This window comes from Polypterus senegalus, chromosome 2, assembly GCF_016835505.1.
Source record: "Polypterus senegalus isolate Bchr_013 chromosome 2, ASM1683550v1, whole genome shotgun sequence".
In the NCBI taxonomy this organism is placed as follows: domain Eukaryota; kingdom Metazoa; phylum Chordata; class Cladistia; order Polypteriformes; family Polypteridae; genus Polypterus; species Polypterus senegalus.
This window is the reverse complement of record NC_053155.1, coordinates 272,389,614-272,417,169: the sequence shown is the minus strand read 5'-3', so window position 1 is coordinate 272,417,169 and position 27,556 is coordinate 272,389,614. Positions and strand designations below refer to the sequence as shown.

Genomic DNA, 27,556 nt, shown 5'->3' with positions numbered 1-27,556 from the left:
TATTTTTTATAATTTTGTGCTTCAATCCATCCATTATCCAACCCTCTATATCCTAACCACAGGTCATGGGGGTCTGCTGGAGCCAATCCCAGCCAACACAGGGCGCAAGGCAGGAAACAAACCCTGGGCAGGGCGCCAGCCCACCGCAGGACACACACACCCCCCAGAGCACACGCTAGGGACAATTTAGGATCGCCAATGCACCTAACCTGCATGTCTTTGTACTGTGGGAGGAAACCAGAGCACCCGGAGGAAATCCATACAGACATGGGGAAAACATGCAAACTCCACGCAGGGAGGACCTGGGAAGCGACCCCAGGTCTCCTAACTACAAGGCAGCAGTGCTACCCACCACGCCACCGTGCTTCAATGATTATGTAAAATCAATTTCTCATTCCCTACCTATCTATTACTTTCTTGAAAAGTACTTTCACATTTTGTTAAAAATAAATGGGACACTGTTCTACATTTTCAAATGCTTTGTTAAGAAATGCTGGAATTCTGGTAACATATCATTCTGAATTACTGCATCTTGATTATTTGCCATTTACATCTTACTGCTTAACTGTGACTACACAGGAGCTCCACTAACCACTGTTCACTACACCACACCTTAGTTATAATTTCTGTTTCCTGTGTACATCATACTGCAATGCCTAATTTGGGCAACCCAAAATGCTTGATAATTTTAGATTGTTATTATTTAGCAATCCATGATCTGGTTTTTGCTATGCCATGGTTAACATTTTCTTTCTTACTTGACAGTCCACTCCTGCTTTCACTAGTTAGAAAATGTGCTTCTCAAATGGCCAAGGCAATGTCAATCTTTTAGGATTGTCTGTGAAACAGGAAAAACACATTATTTGAACACAGAAGCAGGGGTCAAATGTGTAAATTTACAAATTTGCATAGCTAACTATGCAAAAAAATTAAGCTTCTGTTTTATCCATTTTGCTTAAATTCCCACTACACACTATTCAAAAAAAGAAAAGCATTTTCAGAGAAATAAGTTGAAACTTTTGGTTTCTACCATTCTTTCTTCTTCTATTGAAAGTGCTGAAACTCAAAGTTTTAAGATAGAATCCATTAAACCGAAGAGAACTGGAACAGTTTGCTGAAGAACAATGGGCCCAATTGCTGGTTTGGGAGATGCAGAAGTCTCATTCAGAGCTACAGAAAGCACTTGATTGCAGTTATTGTCTCAAAAGTGTGTGCTACAAAATATTAGGTTAGGACTCTCAATAATTTTTCACTACGCCATTTTAATCTATTTTTATAATATGTTAAGTCCAAAATAAAAGGCAAAGTGTCACCTCTATTAAATATGGAATAAAGGATGGTGGATGCCTAATATTTTTGCCAGTTTCAACTTATTTCACTGAGAAATATAATTATTCTAGTGGAAGGATAACAATAGTTTTGGTACTCTTCTACTAGAAGCAGGCTCAAAGAAATAGTACTAGAAGGGAAAATGGTGAATTTCCCCTTAGATAGATACTTTATTAATCCCATCTATCTATCTGTTAATTCATCTCGCTTGGAGACATAGTGCTCTAAATGAATCACAATGGAACACTTCAGACCACAGGCAAAACTCGCACAAGTAGGACTTCATTCACAAACTGCATTAGAATATCACTAGTGATTTGTCCTTGAAATGCTCCTATTATGAGGCTGTTGATCGCATACAGAAGTCATTGCCTCTGTGAATAAGCAATTGCACAATGTTGTGCTGGACATACTGTAGGAAACTATTTAGTATCTGTAATACCCCATACTATACTGTGAAACACAGCCACTTATAGCCTTAACCATGCTGCATTTAACCAATTCTAAAGATGAATATGTTAGTTCTTTCTCTGCTTTTGAAATTGTTTATGTGCCAGAGATTTTGTACACTAGTTGGATCACTGCTTCTGGTTACGGACTTGCCATTTTTACTGAGGATAATCTTTTTCAGGCATATGGTTCTTTACAATGCTCTCCACCTACTCAGTTATGCAATTCATAAAATAAGGTTTCCATATATAACACAGTAAATCATAAGACATGTTTCCTGTTGACGCTGTTTCAAACTCCCAATAGTGTGAGCCTATAACTATCTACCAAAGGTTATCATCAGGGACACCGACACCCTGCTTCTATTTTTAAAATTCCTGCAAAATAATGAAAACTAGAAAACATGGGGAATATAATTTTAAAAATAAATGAAAGCCACAACAACCTTTTAAAATATACTGAAACTTTGAAAATAACTTTTACTGTGTATCTTTTGTAACTTCCTTACACACGCGATATACATCTAAATAAATAAACTGCTCACTAATCAGAGTGGAGAACACAAACTAAATATGTTTGGGATGTTTGCATGTGCTTAGCTGCAATGGACTCTTACAGAAACACTCACCATAACCTACTAACATACAACTGTCCAGTTTCAGAAAGCCAATTAGGCTAAAATACATGTCTTTAGAATATGTCAGGAATAGTGATGAGTGAGCCTAGTTTGCTGTGAGTTCAGCAAATTTCATGGAAATATTTGGAACTTCACTGATCTTTGCAAAGTGCCTTGAAGTCAGTGGGGAAGAAAGAATTGAACTAGTTTTGAGTGGCCTATAATGGTGCAATGGAAGTGTCCCTGACAGGTAAAGTTAAGTGTCTGCCAGCTATGCTGGACCAAGCATTGTGACCAACAATGTGACATGAGCTGTGAGGTGGCAGTGCTAATTACTGCACTAGCAAGCCTCAAGCAAAAAAAGACGCAGATGGAAAAAAAATCTTAAACAAACTAGAACACAAATCAAAGGTTAGAAAATAAGAAAAAAAAATATGTATCATTGTATTTACAAAATTCCAAGCTTGGGGCACACACTGGCCTGCCAGAAAGCTGCAGTCCGAGATTGGCTTCGTCCACTGTTTGAGGTCACGGCTTCGGATTCAGCTAGAACATCCCTTTTGTTCCCTATCTATTTGTCGAGATGCTTTGCACTTTTTTCTTCCATTAAGATGATAGAAAATTAAATAGTAAATAATTAATTACTATTATTTAACAGGATCTCATTCTGACTTGAGGAGGGAAAGTCTCCCTTTAGGCTTGTTTTGACTCATAAGTGCAGCATGTGGCTAATTATGTATGGTGCTGCGCAAACTAAGCAAGCACATTAGTATCAGTGTTATATGTCAGTACTCAAATATCAACATTTTGGTCAGCTAATATACCCCTCCAAAAATACTGCATTTTATTTTTAATGCATGCAGGGTTCAAAATCCAGCTGCATAATGCATTTGCAATGCAGTTGGGGCAGTGATCTTACACGACGCATTCATGGAAAGGTCTGTGCATATTAACATTACAGGGCATCATGGGGCACTTGGTGGGGGAATTTGCTGACTTAGAAGATAAAGTTTTTTGTTTGTTTTTTTTAAATTATCACCAAAGAACCTTTGTCATCTGTTCAGTTAATTAGGAGAATGCTGCAGGATAGTTAAAATGTACTAAAAAGTAAAAGAGTGAATGACCAGTTTAACAGAATGTAACAGCCACCAGCTGAAGCTTTCCTACCAGAAAATTCAGGAGCAACACTTGAGTCAAACAAGCAACTCTACATGTGGCTTCTGTACTCTGTTTACCTGACTTTTTGTATTCATTTTATATGTTTGCTAATGTAAAAGAAAAAATTTCTATTTACTACTCAAAACATTTATCACAGAACAAAAGGCATTTGTGACTAATCTTTAGGCTATACACTTAGCTTCCAAAGCAAATTAAACTTCTCTAATAAATCAATGAAATATGTAGCATAGCAAAAGGATACAATTCCATGTAAGAAGGGACACAAACAATTTCTTTAGAGAATTCCACAGGACAGGAAAGTAGACCAAGTTGCTCCTCATATAGTTTCAAAGCATCAGTCAGGTTTACACAGTTTCCCTGCAAACAAATGAAACACTAATTAACATGCAGAACGGAATTTTACAAACATTCAGGCATTCAAAATTGACCATGAAATCTTTTATTAAACACATTCATCTTGCAAATAAATAATGTTGATTCCTTGCCTATAGATCAATGAGTTTTAGTAATAGAAAAATTAAGACATTGTAAGTATTTACTATCTGGTGAAAGCTTGTCCCCATACTTGGCTTTCTGTAACTTATACATTGGACTAAAGTCTGTTGGTGTGAATAAGATTACCTTGATATCAAGGTGAGGTGTCGTGTCAAGGCTGTAGTGAGTCACAAATATTGAAAATGTGTGCTAGCCATTGCTTGAAGCAAATAAACAGAAACGGGTCGCAAGAGTGTAAGTTCCTGTCACATCTGTTTGCATCTAAAGTCCATGTTGGGACTATAGCTTTTAAAATATAATAAAGAAAAATCTATTTATCCATCCATCCTCCAAACTGCTATATCCTAACTACAGGGTCAATCATTAAAATTTATAATTTGACTATTCTTCTTTTTACTTTTATAGGCAATAAAATAATTGCTTCTAAGGGTTGCTGTAATGAGATTTAAACAGATCTTTGCAGTACCAAGGAGAATGACACTGGGGTATTTTTTGTATGGCAGTGCGGTCCTCAAATATTATTTTAATTAAGGAACTCACTCAAATGAGAGTTAATCGAGTGAGCAACTACAGAATGAAACACTCCTAACCTACTAAAGTGGCACAATTGACTTTATCAGAGGAGATGGGGATAGGAATACATGCCTTCTAAATGAAACAAACACATTAAAAGCAGCAAATGTCCTATGTTGCCACACTGTACATCCAAATACCTCGAGTCCCGAGGGAGGGAAGCAGCATCAACTTGTCCAGCAAATCTCACTTCCTACCTTTCACCTGATCCTAAGGGGCACTTATGAAGAATCCTAACAATCTCTGAACAATGCTGATCTTGGCATATATTTTCTCTCTCTAACTTTGTATTCCTCGATGTCCCCATGGTAAGCTTTATTTTATGATGTTAAATTACAGGTTGGGCAAGAAAAAGCTGTAGTGTTATCTTTTTACAGATAGAAATACCAAGGGAGCCCACTTTTTCTACATCCAGTACTCCACACAGCCAGTACTCCATGAACAATTAAATGGAATATACATTTTTGTCATGAAGATAAAATAAACAACAAAAGTTGATAACATCTTGATTTTAAGTGACATTAAAATAATTTTAAAAAATTCATGATTATTTTTTTTCTTTTTTACTAAAAAGATATTCAGCTGAAACCCTTCAAAGGGTAAATCAATAGCAGATGTGTTCACTTCATTCTGTGATTCCATTTATCAAAGCAGGAAATAAGTAAACCACTTTAGGCTTAACCACTTTTTTTCAAAACTAGAAAAAATTATCCCTTTGTTTCCGTTGAAAATGGAGACCACCCTTCCCTGCTTTTTCCATGCACGGAAACACTACTTAAATAGCAACACATACGTGGGTATATACATGCAAAACACAGCCAGTCCTTTATCCCACACTATTTCCTGCTCAAATAAATTACTAGTTACCAAAGTATAAGGAATGCTGAAAAATTAATACACAAATATTAAGGCTATTGGTGTACACTAAGTATGCTTGCAATACTTTTTCAAAAGTGAAAACTGTAAAAAGTCTGTCACTCACTACTGTATGTGAGAACTGATGTTTAAGCACATTTCACAAACCCCATATGTTTTGTATTGTGTAGTTCTGTCGGAGGCATCCCAATCAACATCTCTCTTTTCCTATTATTTCATATCCTTAATTACCTATTAATAACCATGAAGTTAATACAAATGAGCATAACAATATGCATGAATCACAAACATTTTCATAACTATATTCAAGTAGTTACCATGTCATTTTTCATTCTCTTTACTTAAACTGCAAGGCATGCAGCAAAGCAGAAAGTGGGTGTACTTGAAAGCAAAGGTGCAATAAGCTAATCTCTCATGGACAATTCAACTGCTCATTTTTTACTACACCTATTAGCTAATGACATTCTGCTTGCTGATATCAGGACACAAACAAACAGTCAGTGTCACACTGTGGATTCAACACAAGTCACTAGATTGTAGAGCGCATACTACCCCTCAAGTACTTTTACTTGGTAGTGACTTTGTTTTATGGATAATCTGACTCTAGTTCATGCAGCAGAAAATGGGTGTATGCAAAAAACAATCATTTATAGCACCAGGAGGTAGCCAACAGCATTTCAGTAATAATGGAAAGGGTAGTTAAAAAGCAGAATGAGTAAACACTGGAAAGTCTCAACAACTGCTACAAAGTGGCTTGTAGAGTGTAGCAGTAGTAGAAGCAGTACTGTCATGCTTGCAGACTGCAGTAAAATTCTTACTTGCCTGTTTGACCAACATGCATCATGTCTTCACTCTCTGGCAGCATAATAACAAGAATGTATTAAAACACACAGCAATTTTATTTAATAGTAAGGCATTTCAAGTTGGAGTGGAAGGACTCCAGTTGTGCAAAACAATATATATATATACAGTATATAAACATTATACAAAGGGTGCTCATGTAGCAGTGGATCCCATTGTGTTTGTACAGCCTTATCCAAAGGATGGTGGTTTCCTTCCACATTCATATTTTAACTTGGAATATATATAGACTAGCCAAAGTACCCGGTGTTGTCAGGGCATATATGTATAATTGACTAAGATAAGAAAGTACATTTTTGTGTTTTTTAAATGTTACCTAATTTGCCTTCTACACCAGTGGTTTTTAACCTTTTTGACAAGTGGATGTGGCAGAAGACTAGAAAGACCTTCGTGTACTAAGAAGGTGGAAAATATAATAAACTTAGTTACTCTGCATCACAATTTGTCCAACCTGTGCCTGAAGTGGAAATACATAAGTGCCGCTATTCTAAGTCTTTTAAGTCTAATTTTTTACTACAACAGTGATTTCGTCATCCAGATTTACTAACATTAGACTGGAAAGTGGGGTTTCCTCTGGGTGTTTCAAGCATCTAGATTTATTAACATTAGATTGGAGAGTGGGGGTGGTCCACCTTGGAGAATCAACCACCAAAATGAATGACATAAGATTAGAAACACGGGTCCTCATTCTATTTTCAAACATCTAGCTTTTTAACAGATTGGAGACTGTGGGGTGTGGTGTTTGGGTCTACCAAGGGGTTTCAACTGCACAAATGTACTAACATTAGATAGGAAAGAACAGGTGTTCATCTAGAAGTTTTCGAGGCAATTTTTTGGATAAAAAAGCAATTTGACTTTAAACACAATAAAATAAAATATTCTTTACCTAATCAGTATATGCAGTCTTTTATTTCAACAAAAAAGGGGACGAACATTTAACCAATAGACCTTCATTTTTTTTTGTTACACATAATTTAGGCTTGTGAACCAATCAAACTAAAAAAGGAGACTGTCAAAATAAAAATTCAGTGCTTCCTGAAGATCACCATTTGGTTTAGTATTTTCATATAGAAAAAGTAACTTTACAGTATATGAAAATCCATTTACAAACAGAAAATTAAAAATTTTACCACAATAAGCACTTGTTGTAACCCTAAGGCAAACAAGAAATTATTAGCAAGTTTTAAAGTAATTAGGCCTTTCAAAGTAATATAGTGGAACTGGGGTTCTTCATGGTTCATAAAACAACAAATTACAGTAACAGGACTTCAGAATAATGAAACTAGTACAGCTAATTTGAAGTACTATGATGTTTGAACACATGATGTGAAAAGTTGATGAGAAAGAGCGCAACTTCTTCAGGGTCCTATAGCATGATGTGATAAATCTAAGACATCTGGGTTGGGCAAATCATTTGGCAGTTGTGGAAAAAGACTCAGGCTGATGATATACTCATTTTATTTACAATAGGTGATTATAGTTGGCTGTGAGGATAAAAAAAAAACAAAAAAAAAAAAAAAAAACTAGCTTTCCAAGAAAGGTTAGTATTAACTATTGTGGGCAAGAAGGGGTTGTTATTATTATGGGTCAGGGAGATTTTTTTATGCATTGAGACCCTAAACTACACTGTTTTCCATGGCATTCTGTCAATCTCATGTCTCTGTCATGGTGAGCCTGAAAAAAAGATGAGTAGATAGATAATGCAAGGTAGTAACAATACTCCTCTGACAGCACTCCATTGAGCACTGTTGTAGAATTGGCCTTATGCTCTTGATTAACCCTTAGGTTGACACAGTGTCATGCAGAGTATGTGAAGCAGTGGTCAGTGTCTAGCATCATTTTGTTCATGATAAAGCACCTTAGCCTCCTCAGGAAATACAAATAACACTAGAATTACCAGAGTGTACGAAAAAACTCGTAGATCCGTCCCACCTTAAATCGCTTCTTAAAACCGTTCTCACCTCTCTTGTCAGGCTCCTTTGTCCTGTAAATGTGCCGATAAAAACAAACTGCAAGCAGCCAGCTATTCCATCCCCCCACCGACTTAGAACGTGCACGAAGTTCTCCCAGCTCATACCTCGATTATCTGGGAGTGAAGTGGAGTTTTAGAGTGGAAATAATAGATTGTTATTTGGAATACACGCATTTCATGTGTGTTCCATTTCACCAGTAATCTGTATAAACACAATGTTAAAACTGAAACTTTTTCATATTTTAGTAATAAATGTTACAAAATGTAGGCATAAACTATTACATGTGTGAAGCCTGAAGGCCAAAGATCAAATAAACACTTTCATAAAAGGTTCACGAGTTTTACAACAGCTTCAGTGGTGTACTGGTAAGATTTTGTCACTTAGAGCACAGCAGACTTGCTGTACCTCAAGAGATCCGAGTTAGATTCCCCACTGGGGAGAAAATTTATTTTATTTATTTTTAACCTTCGCCGTTCTGCCTGCCTGAACTCCCTGTCTATCTATATAGTAATAACAGTAATTTTATTATTATATAGGTGCTTCCCTGTCTGCCTATCATATAATGCCTTTCCTTCCTATCTATCTATATAGATATCCCCTTAGCTGTTTTTTATATATCTATCACCATACACAACATGTGTGAACTGGCAAGATCGGGGGAAAAAAACACGCGGTCAATGATTACAAACCGCAAGATGAATGAAAGAGACAATATATGTAAAAACATTATCGCACTAATGCAATATTATTTGAAAACTAACAGCGTCAGATCGGGTTTGAATATGCGCCCGATCTGACGCGGTTCGTTTTCAAATAATATTGCATGTACTGTACTATTTTAGAATAAAAACATACATTTGATTTCAGTCAGTCTGTAAGAGCCAGTGTAAATGCATGATAATTGTAAAGGTTGGCTTTTTTTTTTTTTTTTAATTCAGTTCCATTCTCTCACGTTCACGATCCCCCCTCCCCATCTGACACTGCTGTTTTCACATACAGACGCGCTATAGCTCAAATGTGATTTATTTGGAGATGCACTATAGCTCAAATGTGATTTATATAGGGAAGAAAGTACACTGTCAGGTGCTTATTCAGTGTAATAGGAACCACAGCACAGAGATGTGTACACTGCAACAAGTACACATGTTGTAAATGTAGGAAGGGTGTGTGGGAATTGTTAATATTTGAATGTGATGCTTTTATATAGCACGGATCGGAAAACAGCAGTTCTTAGCATTGCACCATGCAAGCTGTCGTATCAACCACCTACTGTAACTTGCTTTATTTTTTCTTCACTTATAGTCTAGAATAAAAGTGCACTTGTTTTGTTATACTTGTACACCAACATATGTTCCTGTGTTTGAGCGACGGGCATGCTCAAAAAATAGACGTGTAATGCCACGAAAAGTGCACGCAGGCACTTCAGTTCGCAAGCACTGGTACGAGAATGCAGTCACAAGTACGCTGCAGAGCTATAGCGCAACTTTATGTGAAAACAGCAGTGTCAGATTGGGGTCTAGGGAAGGATCCTGAACATGACTGAGAGAATGAAAAGTGAATAAAAAAAACAAAAAAAAAAAACCAAAAAACTAACCTTTATAAGTATCATAAATTACACTGGCCGTTACACACTGAAATCAAATGTATGTTTTTATTCTAAAATAGTAAGAATTAGAGCAGTTTACTTCTCAAAACTGAGTCATGCGGGATCAAACTCATGACCTTTTGATTACTAGTCAGCAGCTGATACCATTACGCTACCGTGGTAGTTGTAGTATGTATGTGTCAATGTGGCATGCTAAGGCGGCTTTTATTCTACAGTTATATTTTGAATAAAAGCATACTTGTTCTGTTATATTTGTACCTTTTGTGAAAGTGTTTCTGTGATATTCAGGCTGTATACATTATATAGTTTATGCGTACATTTTGTCATTTACTACTACAATATGAAAAACGTTTCGGTTTTAAAAATGTGTTTACACGGATTACTGTAGAAACGGAACACACGTGAAATGCGTGTATTCCAAATAATGATCTATTATTTCCACTCTAAAACGCCACTTCACTCCCAGATAATCAATCAAGGCATGAGCTGGGAGAAGTTTGTGCACGTTCTAAGTCGGTGGGGGATGGAATAGCCGGCTACTTGCCGCCCTTCTTAATGAGCACATTGGCAGAGAGGTGAGAACGGTTTTAAGAAGCGATTTAAGGAGGGATGGATCTACGAGTTTTTTTTGTAGGCTCTGGTAATTCTAGTGTTAACTTTGGCACTTCTTGTATAGTGGAACCTCGGTTCATGAACGTCCGGAACACGTACAAATCGGTTTACGACCAAAAAGTTTGCCAAACCTTTGCATCTGTTCACAACCACACACTCGGTATACGAACAAGCCAGTTTCCCTTTTGGTTTGTGCGTGCCTATGATTTCCGCATGTGTTCAGTCTCCCCCTGTGCATTCCCTGGGGGTTGGGAAGGGGGAGAGAGAGAGAGACAGACAGACAGACACACACAGACAGGTGCCCACGAGAGAGAGACACACACAGGCACCCACGAGAGAGAGACACACACAGGCGCCCACGAGAGAGAGACACACACAGGCGCCCACGAGAGAGAGACACACACAGGCGCGCGAGAGAGAGACGGCTGGACACATAAGGCCGAGAAGGCAGTTAAAGAATGCACTGGGCTTGTTTTTAAAGAGACAGATCCGAGCATTGTTTTAACCTCGTATTTAATGAAGACTTTTTTCTATTGGATTTTAACCTCCACTTCACTTCTGTTTACAGCGATCGGTTCATAGCGTGCATTGTTGCAATGTTACTATTCTTGGTGATTTATTAAATTATGGATTTTTCAAATGTTCATTTTTTCCCTGTGCTTAAAACTCATTAAAAAAAAAAAAAGTGTTTTTAGCGAGCGGTTCGTAGCGCTATAGTACGGACTCTTGCAGTGTTAGTTTTCTCTGTAGTTCAAGGTTTTCACAGTGTTATTGAATATTTTTACATTTAGTTTACTATTCCACTGTGCATTCTATAGTATAATTAACTATATTTGTGCTTACAAATCTTTAAAAAAAAATATAAATTACATACAATCCTACGGGGGAAATTACTTCGGTTCACGACCAAATTGGTTTACGACCAGAGTTTTGGAATGAATTATGGTCGTGAACCGAGGTTCCACTGTATATGGTGTCTGTCCTGATACTTGTACCATATTTGCTCCCTGGATGAAGGTCAGAGTTTGGGAAACCATGCCTTACCTAAAGTCAGTCATTTGCCAAACTTCATCTGCAGAAGGTTCAACAAAGTCACTTACTTCTCCTGCTGTGCACCCTGTACACAACCCATTATTATATCAATCATCTAAACACTTCTGCAGATGGTATTTGATGGAACTACATTTACAAAGTTTAAAAATAATTTGATCATTGTTGAACACGGAATATTGTATGTTTAAATTCAATAATGGGTTACATCAGTGGGTGCTGAATACATGTCAAAGGTGATTTACTTAAAAGCAAACAAACATGCACATTTACAATACTATTACAGTACGATCAAGTTTTAAGTAAGAAATAAATTGAAAATGGAGTACATTTGTCCAAAAATCCAAACAATAACTGCCAGCACACAGCAAGATCAAAATACATTCAGACTAGAATTGTTTTCAGCACCCATATGTTTTTCAGCAATGTCTTCAGTACTCATATTGAAAACGGTTGCATGCATAAATGTACAAACTTAAACACCTTGACTTTTCTTCTGCCTCACAAACATTTTTTTTACATTCTACTCAACATATCTAAGCACTAAAGCACCAGATCACATTTACCACTGTAAAGACAGTACATAGGCATGGAGTTTGCAGCACCACTGCAGTATTTACTTCATCCTTATTAATAATTTTCAGTATACACAGAACTACAATTCCTGATTGCCATTACAGATTATATATTCCGATGGCTCAGTGCCCAGACAATTTTTTTTTTAAACTTTTTTTTGTTGTCATTAGGAGATGTTAAATAAAATGCTGCTGACACTCAGCTGTCTTTACCAATAAATCTCACTGATAATTAAAATGATTCTATAGGGTAAAACTGGATTTCTGAAAATGGTTCTGAATTCACCAGAAAAAAAAATATTTTGAGTGGTAATTCTATAGCTAGCAGGAATTTAATGACTTTTATTTCAAAAGGAACTGAACTTTAGATTGGCAAATCTCACACAAAATACAGCTGCCGTCTTTGACACACATATTAAACCTTTTGTCATTACATTTCCACACTATCTAAAACCATCATTCTTCTCTGGCAGGTTCTGATTATACCGGCTACAAGTTATTGTTAAATTATATAAGCTGATGTGTTTCCATGTGAAAACAATTATTCTCCTTTGTCAGCGTCATACTATGCAAGTTATAAATACCAGCTCATTCCTTTGTATCATACATAACTGACTATTGAGATATTTTATGGTTAGACTGTTCACATATTTCAGTTACTACTCAATGGGTAAGTCAAACAGTCCTATTACTAAATCATTACACTGGCTTACACATTAGGTTAAGGCAAATTTTAGATCCTACTTATGCTATAGAAACTTGTACATCTGCTGGTTCCCAACTTCCCATACAAGTATTACTAAGTGAAGTCAAAACAGTTTCGGGGTAAACAAAAAGCACCATGGAGAAATAATCTGCAAGTTGCAAAGCTGAAAAGGGTGTGTGAAGAACCTGAGGGCAGCTGGCAAAAAAGAACATTTCAGATAGACTATGACATCTTTAAAGGGCAATGTCATTGTTATAGCTTAAAACTATGAAATGCAAGAGATTCCTTTTTTCTCAGACATCATTCATAAAAACAAAAAAATGATATATTTTCCTTATTTGCAGTATTTAATAGGCTAATAAACCTCCTTTCCAGTGACAAAGGCCAATGATTTTTTTCCATTAAGTCAGTGATTTTGCTTCCTTTTCATGAACAAATTTAAAATACTTATACTGCCATCAGCACCTGGAAACCAATCATAAATCACAACATCCTGCAGAGCTAATGTGGTAAATATGAGACAATTCAATTTTTTAAATGGTTAAGCAAACTGCATTCAATTTGATAGTATGCCCACTAAAAGGTCTAATTGTATGACAACAGTCAGCCTTATGAACAGTTGGCAATTTTCTTTTATAATATATTTTTCCCCAAAGGCTCTGAAAACTCTAATCTGAAAAAGAGTACATACCTGTAGATACTTCAGTAATTAACACTTAATCACAAATATACTATGATTAAGTAAAATCACTTTAAAATCTGCTTTTCAACAATTTTACATGTTACGTTGTGACCCAAATCAAGAATGGAAAACATTAAAGAGATTATCTTTGGTTAGAAAAATGTTAACTGCTCTTATTAGGGCTTCCAATGATATTAGTTTAAAGTAGAGGTCTGCATTTCAGCAGAAATTCCACAGGATCCAATTCAATTTTTTATTGAGTGGGACTAAATTTTAAGAATAGTGAGCAAACATGGCTGAGTAGACTATTCCTTGGATTGTGAGATGGTGATCAGAGAATAGATAAACCTCTGAGAAAATGGCTGAAAAATAAACTATATACAAGTTATTTTACTATTATAATTTATTATCAAGAATATAATCAAAACTATTTCACAGTAATAAAATATAGTCAGAAGAGACACAGTGATGTGATGGCGTCTCACTTTTTTTTTTTTTTAATCTGAGTTTTCAAGTTAAACATTCAAGCACAACGATACAAATGCATAGCAACTAGGCAGATGCACAGTGGGATTACTGGTTGGAATGCTGCACCCCCACCCTTCATATATGTATTGATTTACCTTTGGGTAGACAGAATCAGCAGTATGTTTGGCTGCATTTCAGTTGGCTCACATCCTGCCTCGTGTGCGTGTCAATAATGCGTTTTTTAAATTCTCGTCTTAGTTGCACTCACGTCAAAGCAGACATATCTATCTGATAGGGTTAACATATCATGTTTTTCCCTCAAAGACTATGTTCAGAGGGAGAGAAATAATCATAACTTTACACCTACTTTCATATAAAATGCTTCTTGATTAAATGTTCCTGATAGATAGGTAGACAGATAGATACTTTATTAATCCCAAGGGGACATTCACATAATCCAGCATAATCAAACAATTTAAATGTCTTAGTTTATATTTGTCTACTTGTTAAATTTTTTATATACTTGCAAGACTGCCATTTCTCTTGCTTAATTGCAAAAAGGCAAATGTAAATACACACTATTTTAACACTGATTTTTTAGCACATCACATGTCTTAACATTTGAAGTAAAAGTGAAGACCACTTCATACATCAAAACATAGTAAAACTCCTCATTGGTTTTAAAAATGTTGAGTTTTAATGAAAATATTTGAAACATAATTAAACTAGCCTTACCGTATAGTCTAACACTCTTACTGACAAGCTCTCTCCCTTATCAGATGTTTTATGAATTTCAGAGTGAAGAAGGGTTTAAATGTATGTAGTTTAATTTTTTTAACAAATGAGTATGGTCCCTTAGATTTCCAAAATAAGTGCACTAAACAAATCAATTTTTTAGTGCACCCTCTTTCAATTAATAAAAGAAAACAGCAAACTAATTGCTTTTGCAACTATTCAGGAAATAATAAGAATACATTTTATTTATATAGCGCCTTTCCCATGCTCAAGGCACTTCACAGAGTTTAAGAGAGAACGGCAGGGTATATAGCACTATACAAACCAAATCAATAAAGAAAGAATAAGGAAAGACTATAAAGGTCTATATTCACCTTAATTCCCTTTCCTTGGTGACTTAACAACTCAAACCATAAGGATGTTATTTCTTCATAAACATGGTATACAGTATATGCATTTGTCAGGTGAAATGATGTTCTAAAGTTAAGCACTTTCTACAAATAAAAAAAAAATGTTTGCACTTTACAATGGAAGGTATGGGGCATGGAGGAAAAGCTTAAAAATTTACCAAAAAACATCCAAATTTTGCCAGCCATGACAGTTGTCATGTTCTGATTCCGCATCTCACAATTATACACACATTGTAAAATAAGATAAAATTAAATGAAGAACATTTAAAAGAGAAGCAAGTAAAGTCTTCAAAATATATACATCTTTATAAATGTATATACATCTTTATTATATATGCAGAGCAGTGGACTTGCTTCCTTTTTTTTTTAAAAACACCAGAGAAGATGCACATTTGACATTTGTTTTATATTCAATCAGCAGTATGTAAATTAGGCAAAGAAATTATCAATTATGTGTCGCCATCTAGAGGACAAACACCAACATCATTCAATTATACCACTACCTCCATAATGTTTCCAAGATGCAAAATGACAGGCATTAAGAGGGACTGTAATTTAGCGTAAACTTACAAGAGGAATGGACACATGCTTAGCAGAGATTCTGGATTAATAAGGGTGAGTGTGCAAGTTACAAAGGAGGAAATGTTTGTTCAACCCATAATATTGTCTTCATTATACTCTTCAGGTGAAGTAATATTTTGTGGCAAGTTTGAATTATTTTTACCCACACTTTGCCAAGATTCATTAATTTATTGCTGCATTATTATTTTTTTTTTTACCAAATACCAAGCTGACTTCTCTGTTGTTGGTACAATTGTGATTTTTCTATCTTGCAATGTGGCACTTTCAGTTCTGCCCTCAAAGCCATAAATAAACAATAAATTCCATAAATAAATAATTACACCACCATCACCTTATACTGTGGAAGCTGCTGAAGATTTCAGTGGCAGTTCTTTGTGTTTTTCTTCTCCACTGTTATTTTATGCATCATTGGCTGCAGTAGGTTTACTTAGCCGATTGAATGCTTACCATCCATGTATGCCAGTGGTACCTTTCTTTTTCAATAATTCTAATTTGTTGACTTTGCTATGCCCTGTTTCTGTTAATTTCTCCATTACCTCCTTATGCTTGATTTCTTTTTCATGGTCATATTTATTTATTGGCAAAGTTCTACTCACTGTTCATCCCAAACACTGCTGACACAACTGTAGCCCAGGTTGGTGGAGCAGTTTTCTCAGTATCACAGCAAGTCAAAAGTAATTTAAAAACTGGTAATATTTATATTTTCAGGCAAACAATGTGATGCATGTTGGCTGTACATGCTTATATGACTGTCACTGCACTTGGTCTATGTGGCAATACAGTACTACTACCATTAATAATACTACATTTTATCAACATGACAACATTAAAGCCAGCTCTGCTAAAATAACTCTTTAGTTTTACTTCAATATCTGAAAAATAGTAATTTCTTCAAAGTATCAGTTTAATAGTGTTTAAATATGTTCTCAGACATAAAGTGAATTCTTTGATCATACTTTTTGACAGCGGTTCAGATTTTAGCAATAACACATTCTGTGTGGTGTCTGCAAGTCTTCTTCATATTTTCTGCAGATCATTCCATCAAAGATCCTAACAAAGGCTGTTCGATGGACTGGGAAATCTAATCTGACTCCGTATGTGTACTGTGTAGGTGTACATAAATGCGTACAAAGGTGTTTTCAGTTTTTCAGCCATAGCTGCCAACTCAAAAAAGACTCTATGGGATATAATTTACTTTAAAAAAAATAACACATTGAACCTTGCATTTGTGACACATTTCATATTACATCTTCTGGTTCGTCCTTACCTCCTTATGTGCAACATGTAAAATATGAACACAAAACAATATATATGAAAAACATTAACTCACCTGTGTAAAGTACTTCCCACTGGGTCTGAGCACCTTTATCGAAAGATCAAGGATTAGCCTTAAAAACTCCCATGTTGAATCTAAAACAAAAGTAAATAATGTAACTTAACATTTAAAAATGTAAACAAAAATGCTGTACCTATACACTGTACACTGTTATAGGTGTGACTGAATGTCTGATCATAAGCAACTCCTATCCTGTCCACAGGCAAATTAATACATTGCCAGATTAGTCGGACTGCAAAAAGAAAAGCCAAAACATCTAAACAGAACTTTCAAAATCAAGTCAACCTGCAGGATAAACATATGCAAAGCTGTGTATGCCATTTTTGCCAGTATACTTGCCATGGTTTTCATTATGGTGTCCATAACTCTGTAAAGTGATATAAGCCTTTCAGAAGAAATCAACTTGACACCAGGGCTATATTCAATTATAGACAAAAATCATTCTTGGCCATTAAAGACATTCTCCTCAGAAGTCTATGTAATCAGGCAAAGAGGAAATTCTTAAAGGTTTAATTCTAAAAATTTGACAAGTTTAAGACTGATATGAGAAAAAATGGTCCACATTGAATATGATTCTTTAACTATCTCACATCAGTATGCATAATACACCTTGGGGGTCTTGATCATACATCACCTTGCTTACCTATTAAATCTCAGTTTTAACAACATCCTTCTGAAATATGCCACACAAGATCTTACTAGGCATATTCATCTTCACCTAATTTCAGACAGGGAAGCCAATACTGTTAACATTTAATTTATCAAAACTTGGACATTTGTTCAGAGACCAAAAGCAGTGGCTCTGCCTAATCATCTATTTTATTGCTGGGCAGGAAGCAGTTATACTTTTGAGACTTGAACAACGGTTGATGCCGACTAACTCTTGTTATTATTACTAATATTTCACTACTGTACCTTTTTATGTTACACTTTGGGCACCAACATCTAGAACAGCTGTAAACAAAGCAATAATCAAATGTGTTAGCACTTCTTGAGAATATGACATCAGTGAAGGGAACAACTGAAGCAGCAGCAGTTGCATCATTAATAAGGAATCACAGTTAATTTTCCTCTTTAGTATGTACAATATTGAAAATATGAGATGATGAAATATGAGAAGGGAACAGCCTTGACACCTTCAGAATCTTCTAAATAAATAATTTAGCATAAAGTAAATATAATTAGTAGCCAGTACATTAATTTTTGCTTTAAATGTCCATGCCATACAGAATATATGCGTTTATGCACACACATAGATTTACTCTCTCTCTCTCTAGAGATATATACATATACATATATATACACACATATACATATATATATATACACACACACACTAGAGATATATAGATATATATATATATGTCATTTTCTAATTATTATTAAAGTGTACTTGAGCGTAGCAATCATAAATAACCTGCATGTCTTTTTCCATACGAACAAGTGCAAGCCTGCTTTTGCCCACAGAAACTCCTGTTCAGCACACAGGTTAAATCTATATCCTCCTTCAGCTTCACTTGCTTTGTTCACACCATTGTGAACCAAGTGACATTCCAAACCAGGCTTGGCCAGGCAAGAGAGGACTTCTGCACGGATATGCGAAGAACCAGGACAATAATAAACAATAAAATCAAACAGCTGTAAGCTAATGAACCTCCTAGTGAGCCATGAATTCAAGTCTTCCTTTCTGTGGAGCCACTAGAGCACGGGTGTCAAACTCCAGGGCTGGAGGGCTGCAGGTTTTCTTTCTAATCTTTTTCCTAATCCGTGTCCAGTTTTCACTGCTAATTAACTTCTTTTCCATCTATTTTAACAGCCCTCTTTTTAAGGATTAAGTCTTCTGAATTGATTTTTTTATTCATTAAATGACAGCCAAACAGAAATTAGACATGAAATGAGCCAACAGATGACCAGCTAAATTGGGGCTTCAAACTCCAACCAGTTCCTTAACGAGAAGCTGATTCTTCCTGTTAATTAAACCTGTTGCTCAATTCCATGGCTTATTGATGCTCTCTTTTTGCCACAGCAGACATTTCCAAAACTGTTGATGTTCTTTTTTTTTTTTTTCTAAGAACTCCTAAAATGTTTTGGTAACCTGAGGGATCAACCTTACTGAGACCTTTATCTTTATTTTCAGATTTTGTTTGATGGGTACAGATGAGCTGGTCATGTCCTGCTTGTTTTATGTCTCATTACTGTCTGGCTGCTAATTAATGAAAAAACAAATAAGGGGCCAGAGTCAAGCTAATTAAAGCTAAGGCTAAAGAAGTTAACTAACATCAAAAACTGGTCACTAATTAAGAAGATGGTTAGAATGAAAACCTGCAGCCCTCAAGGACTGGAGTTCGACACCCCTGAGAGTGATGCATGATCAGTCACCAAGGTAAATTTCTGACCCCATAAGTAATAATGGAATGCTTCCTTAGCCCATTTAATCTCCAGACACTCTTTTTCAACTGTTGAGTAATTACACTCCCTGGGAAGCAATTTCCTACTTAAATACATGATGGTATGTTCCTCACCACCAAAAACAGGCCCAAACCAAACACACTTGCGTCCATCTGCAGAATGAATTTTGGGTAGGATGACAAAGTGGTCTTTAAATCAGAGAAGGTTCTTTCTCAATCACTGGACCAGACAATACTGTGGTTCTTTCGACTCTTCGTAAGGTCAGTTAGAGGAGTGGCTCCATTTGTAATATTTGTGATGAACCTTCTATAATAACCAGAGTCTCCTAGGAAAGCATGAACCACCTTTTGCATTTCTGGAGCAACTGCTTGTTGTGAAGAACTTGCCAGCAGTCTCAGAATAATTGGGTAATCATCTTCCTCATCCACACTGGACAAATTGGGTTCAATTTTGAAGGCAGTTTCTTGATGGTTACACGTCCCCTCCCCATTTCTAACGAAAGAGACGCTTTGGAGGCGGCCAAGACCCGCAGGAATAGGGCATTCCTCTCCCAACTAAAAAGAGGCCAAGGTGAGGAGTCTGACAGTGCAGTCAAAATTCTAAAGTTCCTTCCCTTATATTTCAGAGGAAAAAGCACAGTCTTATACTCCTTAACATCCCCATGAATGCAGTGAATGTTCACTCGCTCCATGCTTGTGCTCTCCCAGAGTAAGTCGTGTTGGATTATGCAGAGGTCACTTCCCCGAGTCCAGCAACGGTTGTAGTGGAGTAGGAACTAGACAAGGATAGACCCTCTGGCTCCAGGAGGCTTAAACTGGCATGGGCAGGGGCTGGAGGTCTGGTGGGCACATTCTCCAGATTAGGTGGAAGGGGAACATCCTGACGCTGTTAAGGATCAATCTGTGGAACTCCCCCACCTAATACCACCTGTCAAGATTGGGTCACAGAGTTGCATGAGACACAGGAAGATCAGACCAGGTTTTTAAAGAAAGAATAACTTTATTGCTAAGAAGGCAGGAATAATCTTAGAAGCTTTATTAAAAATAGGGGTTTTCCTTCAGTACACAAGCACACAGGTTAAAGCTCACTTCTTCAGATTATAAGAACACACAACCTTCTTTGTTGAGCAGGTTCAGTGGCTTGGAAGCTGCAGCTGCGTCAGATGCAGTCTGGAGGAAAGAGGACAGTGGAGTGAGCAGATGGACAGGTCACAGTCTAGCTTTAAGTGCACTAAACTTCATGCGACAAGCATGTCATGCCCTAAGTCTGCAAACCTGCAGCTGATCTTGCAGAGGTTCAAATTAAGAGTGTGGTTGTTTCCAACTGAAATACTCTCTAAGAGGGAGTTTTTAGAAGGGCAGTTGTGTTACTTTGCCATTCATTTAGTGTTTACAAGTGCTAGAATGCTGCCAGGTGTAGGCAGAGAAAACATAGCAGAGCAGCTACTGCACTGTCTTTGTGCAGCTGCTACCATACACACACACACACACACACACACACACACACACACACACACACACACACACACACACACACACACACACAGAGTAATCGGCCACTTCATTAGGTACACTTTACTAGTACAGGGTTGGATACCCTTTTGCATTCAAAACTGCTGTAACTCTTCATGGCATAGATTCAAAAAGGTGCTGGAAACATTCATCATGGATTTTGGTTAATATTGAAATAATAACATCACGCAGTTACTGCAGATTTGTCGGCTGCATATCCATGATGCAAATCTCTCATCCCAAAGGTGCTATATTGGAATGAGATCCGATAACTGTGGAGGCCATTTGAGTACAGTGTACTCATGGTCATATTCAAAGAACCAGTCTCAAATTACTTTGTGACATGGTTACTTCCAACAGGATAGCTCACCATCAGAAGATGGGTACACTGCCATCATAAAGAGATGGATATGGTCAGCAACAATATGCAGGTAGGCTGTGGCATTTAAATGATCCTCAGTTGGTACTATTGGGCTCAAAGTGTGCCAAGAAAATATCCCCCACACCATTACAACCCAACCATCAGCCTGAACCTTTGATACAAGGCAAGATGGATCTATGCTTTGATGTTGATGCCTAATTCTGACCCTACCATATGAATATCGCAACATAAAATCGAGACTCATCAGATCAGGCAATGTTTTTCCAATCTTCTATTGTCCAGTTTTGGCAAGACTCTGCAAACTCAAGCAGCTGCAGCCCATCTGCTTCAAGGTTCAACTTGTTCGTTCAGAGATGCTCTTCTGCATACCTCGGTTATAACAAGTGGTTATTGGAGTTACTGTTGCCTTTTGATCTGTTCGACATCTGGCATCAACAAGGCATTTTGCCCAGAGTACTGTCACTCACTCATCTTTCCTCCATATTTTGATGCTGGGTTTGAATTTCACCAGGTTATTTGAGTTGGCGCCATGTGATTGGCTGATTAGATGATATTTGCGTTAACTATTAGCAAATAAACAGGAGTATCTAATAAAGTGGCAGGTGAGTGTATATACTGTATTATCAGTGTATACACTTAATCACCACAAACTAACACCAAGTGAATTAAGCTTCAGGGATATCACTCAGTCAAATTAGGTAGCATAAGTGATTGTGAATCATCTTCACCTGTTTTGGTGCAAATGAAAGTGATAACAGGTACACCGGAGTGGCAACAGCAGGACAACCCCCAAAAACAGAACAGTGGCCACGGACAATTAATATGTCCGTATCCTTCCTGACTTATTCTTCTCTAGTTTTGCATTTTGCTAGTGCCCTTGTTACTACTGGTAGCATGAGGCAGTACCTGCAGCCAATTCGGGTTGCATAGTTATTCCACACAAGAATGTTTGCAATGTCTCTCGGCACACTCTCAAGAGCATGAATGGGGCCATAAAAAGGCATCATCCCAATGGCAGAGTGGTATCTGCTCCTTTGTGCGAGGAGAAACATTACTACAGCCGTACGAGTTTTTACTTACATGTGATATACTCATGTTTTACAGGTTCTTCTATGTTCCAAGTTAAAGCTACATTAAAGCTAAAGCACCAACTACGTGATAGGTCAGAAGACATTGTAAGCAGAATGAAAAGCTGAGAAAGACAACTGCAAAATCTAACAATTATGTGTTCCTTTAGGCTCAATGTACACTCCAGACAAGTCTTTAAAAGTTTGGTGTCAGCATGATTGTAGGTTCTCAAAGAAAGATGACAAAAAACAGAGAAAAAACAAAATGCCTAAGAAGGTGACAAGCAGAGATAAAATAGTTCATTGCTGATAAAATATTGCTTCCCCCTTTGAATGTTTTTGATAAAGTAAAAAATAAAGACATTAATGAAAACATTTTAAGGCTGCAGAAAGGCTGTAAGCCACCATTCACACAAACAAAGAGAACTTTAGCAAAATGGTAAAGCTTAGAAACCAACGTCTGTTTATTGTATGGTATATTGTTTTTAACAGAATGCATCCATATGAGGCTTTTATTCTTAACACAGACATATACCATATGTAGTAAACAGTTTGACTGTAAGCAGGCACAGTATGTCAGAAAAACAATGTTCAGCTGTGCTACTAACCATGTTTTTGCATTTAAAAATGGTTACATAAACAGTCAATGTCTGCTTAAAACAAATTTGCATATCTGAATTTTAAATTGGGCTACTAAAATAAATCATTTTATACTTCAGTTAATTTATTTATGTTACACCTCCTTTTTGGCAAGATGCCCTTGTCTACCCAGATACTTTTCTTGCCTCCTCAGCACTAGTATGAATACATTAAAAATAAAGACAATTCTTTTTCCCTGTGTGAAACCTCTGCAAAGTTTTCTATATGGTGTTGAAGAAGTATCTGTGTCATAAGTGTGCTGCAGATATTTGACACAATGTCAATATCAAGTCATACTTATGGAAATGCATGCAAGAAAAAAAATGTCAGATTTCAAAAAGTTTTAAATACATTCTTGTTGTATCAACAAGAGCAATTTCATGTGGGTGATTGACTACCACAACTTTAATGATGCTAATGTATTCTAAAGCCATTTTATTATTAACTTTGATAAACACCACTTTCAGCATGGGAAAGCTACTATTTAAATAGCATGTTAAATGAATACTAATATTGCCCTCCAGTGGTTTCAGTCCTGTCTGAGTGATGGGCAAAAGTTTGTTAATCTTGGCCATAGCAGGTCTAGCTCAGCACCAGTCAAGCAAGGAGTTCCTCGAGACTCGGTCCTCAGCCCTTTGCTATATTGCATCTACATGCATCCCATTTTCCATATTATTCACAGCTTTGGACTGTTATCCAGTTGGACGGGTTATCATTTTTATGTGGACAATACTCAGACCTGTTTCAGTGTTAAAACTGAAAGTACATCAGATTTTCTTCAGCTCCAACTAAAATTAAATCATGGATGGGACATAACTCTTCAAAGTTAAACTGCAGCAAAACTGAAGTCATGCTATTTAGCTTTAGAAAATGCACTCTTTTTCAAATGCTGTTGGTGAGGAAATCATCAGATCTTGTTCCTCTGTTTGGAAACCTGGTGTCATTTTTGGTTTCCTCACTTTCTTATTCTACCCACATAAACCACATTAAGAAATTTTCCTACTTCTATCTCCTTAACAATTCCAGTGTTGCTCATTCTTCAACTTTTTCCAAATTCCCGAGAAATTTGCCCATGCTTTTATTATATCACGCACTGACTACTGTAACTCCCTACTGGAAGGTGCCCCTTTTAATCTTTAAATCACAGCTCCAGCTGGTTCAACATTCTAAAACAAGAGTCCTTACAACAGCAAGTACAAAACACTCACCCTACTCTACCATTAGTTGGCTCCATGTGTCTTGTTGGATTGAATATAAAATTCTACTACTAACCTACAAAGCTTTAAGTAGCCTTTCATCAGACTACATCACTAACCTGTTCCATCACTATACTTTTGTTTGCCCTTTTCTTATTTTGGCTGCTCCTTTTAGGGGTTGTCACAGTAGACCATCTTCTTCCATATCTTTCTGTCCTCTGCAGACCTGGTGCTGTCTGGCAAATGAGAGAAGAGCACTTATACTCTTGGGCCTATCTGGAACTGGCTTGATCTTCTTTCGGCTGCTCCCGTTAGGGGTTGCCACAGTGGATCATCATCTTCCATATCTTTCGGTCCTCTGCATCTTGTTCTGTTACACCCATCACCTGCATGTCCTCTCTCACCAGATCCATAAACCTTCTCTTAGGCCTTCCTCTTTTCCTCCTCCCTGGCAGCTCTACCCTTAGCATCCTTCTCAAAATATATAGCCAGCATCTCTCCTCTGCACATGTCCAAACCAACGCAATCTCGCCTCTCTGACTTTGTCTCCCAACCGTCCAACTTGAGCTGACCCTCTAATGTCCTCATTTCTAATCCTATCCATCCTCATCACACCCAATGCAAATCTTAGCATCTTTAACTCTGCTACCTCAAGCTCTGTCTCCTGCTTTCTAGTCAGTGCCACCGTCTCCAACCCATATAACATAGCTGGTCTGACTACCGTCCTGTAGATTTTCCCTTTCACTCTTGCTGTTACCCGTCTGTCACTCTAAGGTCCACCAATTCTGGAAATCTCATCGTGCCCCAAACTAACCTGTGATCTATGGGTGACACAGCCTTCAACTTTATTGCACCCAGACTTTGGAATGACACCCCCAAATAATATTAATATTAATTAAATTATTAATTTTTATTATTATCATTATTTTTTTTTTTTATTTAAAAATTAATTAGATCAGCTTTGTCCTTTTAAAGATGTGGACTAGCAGGACGCCAAAAACTGTAGTTGTTGCATTACGACAGGCAACCTAGATCTATGTCAAAGCTAGAATCATGAAGGATTATTTTGCTGTTTTGTCATTGCTGAGGAAATTCTAAAACCAAAAGCACACCGTTTTGAAAAAAATGTAACTGAAGTGATCCAGTGTGTTCTATTCCCTTACGACGTCGCTAACACTGTTTACGTAAAGTTTGCTGGTTATTAGTTTATTGCGACATTGCTGTTCATATACATATTTGTAACACACCAAGTCAAAGTTAACTCATTTAGCTCACTATTGTCTCCATTGAGGACAATTCATAGCCGGCCAAAGTAGAAATTAATGGGAGGAATGACAACAGGTAATACAAAACCTTGTAAAAGTCTCCAAGAGGCAAAATGTAAACATATAGTCGTAGGAGAACATGTGATTAATTGATAAGACAAATTTAAGATTGCTGAATGCCAAGAAGAAATAATAACAAATAACTAAAGAAGCATATAGTGCATTATATGGCCAGTGCTACACAAAATAGTTAACTAGTGACTCCAAATTCCAGTAAGAGAGAGTATGTGTGTGTGTATGAATAACAATCATCTAGCACCCTTCTAGGGTGTGGTACTTTCTTGTTCTCTCATCTATCATGCTATGATCAGTCTGCTTGTAATCTTGTTCTGGCAATGAAATCTTCTTTAAAAAAAAAACAAAAAAAAAAAACGGACGGACGGAAAAATACAAGTAAAATAGCCTAAAGACATCAATGTGTAATACCAATGGAGGCCATGTCCTTCTAAGGTGGGTTCCTTTAAAATTCTCCCATTACTATTATTTAATATTACTGTACTTACTTCCATATGTGTAAACTCCAAAATCTAATTTGACAACATTCACCAGAACAAACAGTACAAAGCCAGCATATGAACTAACATATTCAACGTGTTACTGTAAGTACAGTATACAAAATCATAATAAAAACACAAGACTAAAAGTAAAAAGGAGACATCCTTAATAGAGTAGAGTAATGTGGCACAAAAACAAACTGTTATGAACAAAAACATCATTGCAGAGAACCTCCTTCCACTGTAACAGCCTTGTACTTTCTGGTTGTCTGAGTCAGCTGACAATTGTTTGCGGTCCTGCCTCTTGAACAGCCAAATCTACCCACTATACAACCTATTTAGCTACCTCTAACCCAGCTTACTTATAGGAGGCTAAAATTGCCTTTCCTTTGAGCTATTGATGAACTTCATGCTAGCTGTACAGCACTGCAAAGTGTTCCCTAAGTGGGTTGTCCACTGATTAGTGCCAAAGACTGGACATTACGACAGAGTTGTTTTGAAAGATTTTACCAGCAATGAAAGGACGAAAAACTTCAAAATATCATGAAGTGCATTTGTAAAGTTTTCCAACAGGTAAACTATGTAACTGGTTTATGGTTATGTGCCAAAAAATCTGTATGCATTAACATGGAATACCAACATTTCAGTTTCTCTAACCAGAGGGCATACATGGCATTTTGGAAACTAGGGTTCTGTGAATAGATGGGTTATTAAAGCTCATGTAAATGCATTTATTGATTACACCTACCAAATGCTCCATTTCTTACTCATCTGATCACAGCTTTAAATTAAAATTTTTATACTATCCCCTATAGTTGATAAATATATACTGAGTTTTTGATCTGCCTATCTTCATAATATGCCTCTCTAGAGCATCTCTCCATTTCTTCCCTTGCAAAAAGCATTCACCATGGTGAATTTTCCTTCATATCCTTGCTGATCTCCTCTAGTAGGAGTATAAACAATAATGGTCTCAATGCCAACCTGATTTAATCCCATTCTCACTTTGAACTGTTCAGTTCTTGCTTCACACAGATCTAGAGTGAAACAAGTCATCTTAAAACTATACTCTTGCTACTCTCCCTAAGAGTGATCAAGAATGGTGTTCATGGATTGACACCACTGAGGAAACCACTTTAAAAAATAAACCATGCTGCATGTCTCAAGTTTTCAAAATATAACCTGGGTGTTCCATCCAAACAACACCCAGATGTGTTGTGGATGAGAGACAGACACTAAATACTTTGGCAGAAATATACAATGCTATATTTGGAGACTATTGTGAAGCATGATGGAGGGAGCATCATGGTTTGGAACTGCTTTCCTGTCTTTAGGCTTGGACTGCTTCCCACCACATAGGAAACAATGATTTGGGGTGGGGCAGGGGGTTGGGGAAATACAAAGTATCCCTGAAATATG

General features: G+C 36.8%; 1 protein-coding gene across 2 annotated transcripts in view; it reads right to left on the bottom strand.

Annotated features, from left to right (window-relative positions):
• sms (spermine synthase) overlaps positions 1 to 27,556 on the bottom strand; it is a 129,593-nt gene that overhangs the window by 4,178 nt on the left and 97,859 nt on the right. Inside the window, exons 9-10 of one of the 2 annotated variants that reach the window (XM_039745577.1) lie at positions 17,109 to 17,188; positions 3,816 to 3,931 (exon numbers count right to left, since the gene is read on the bottom strand). In XM_039745577.1, the coding sequence (XP_039601511.1) occupies positions 3,816 to 3,931; positions 17,109 to 17,188 (196 nt within the window). Of the gene's footprint in view, positions 1 to 3,815; positions 3,932 to 17,108; positions 17,189 to 20,230; positions 20,693 to 27,556 lie in introns of those variants that run through there. The other variant, XM_039745578.1, reaches the window with a different exon arrangement.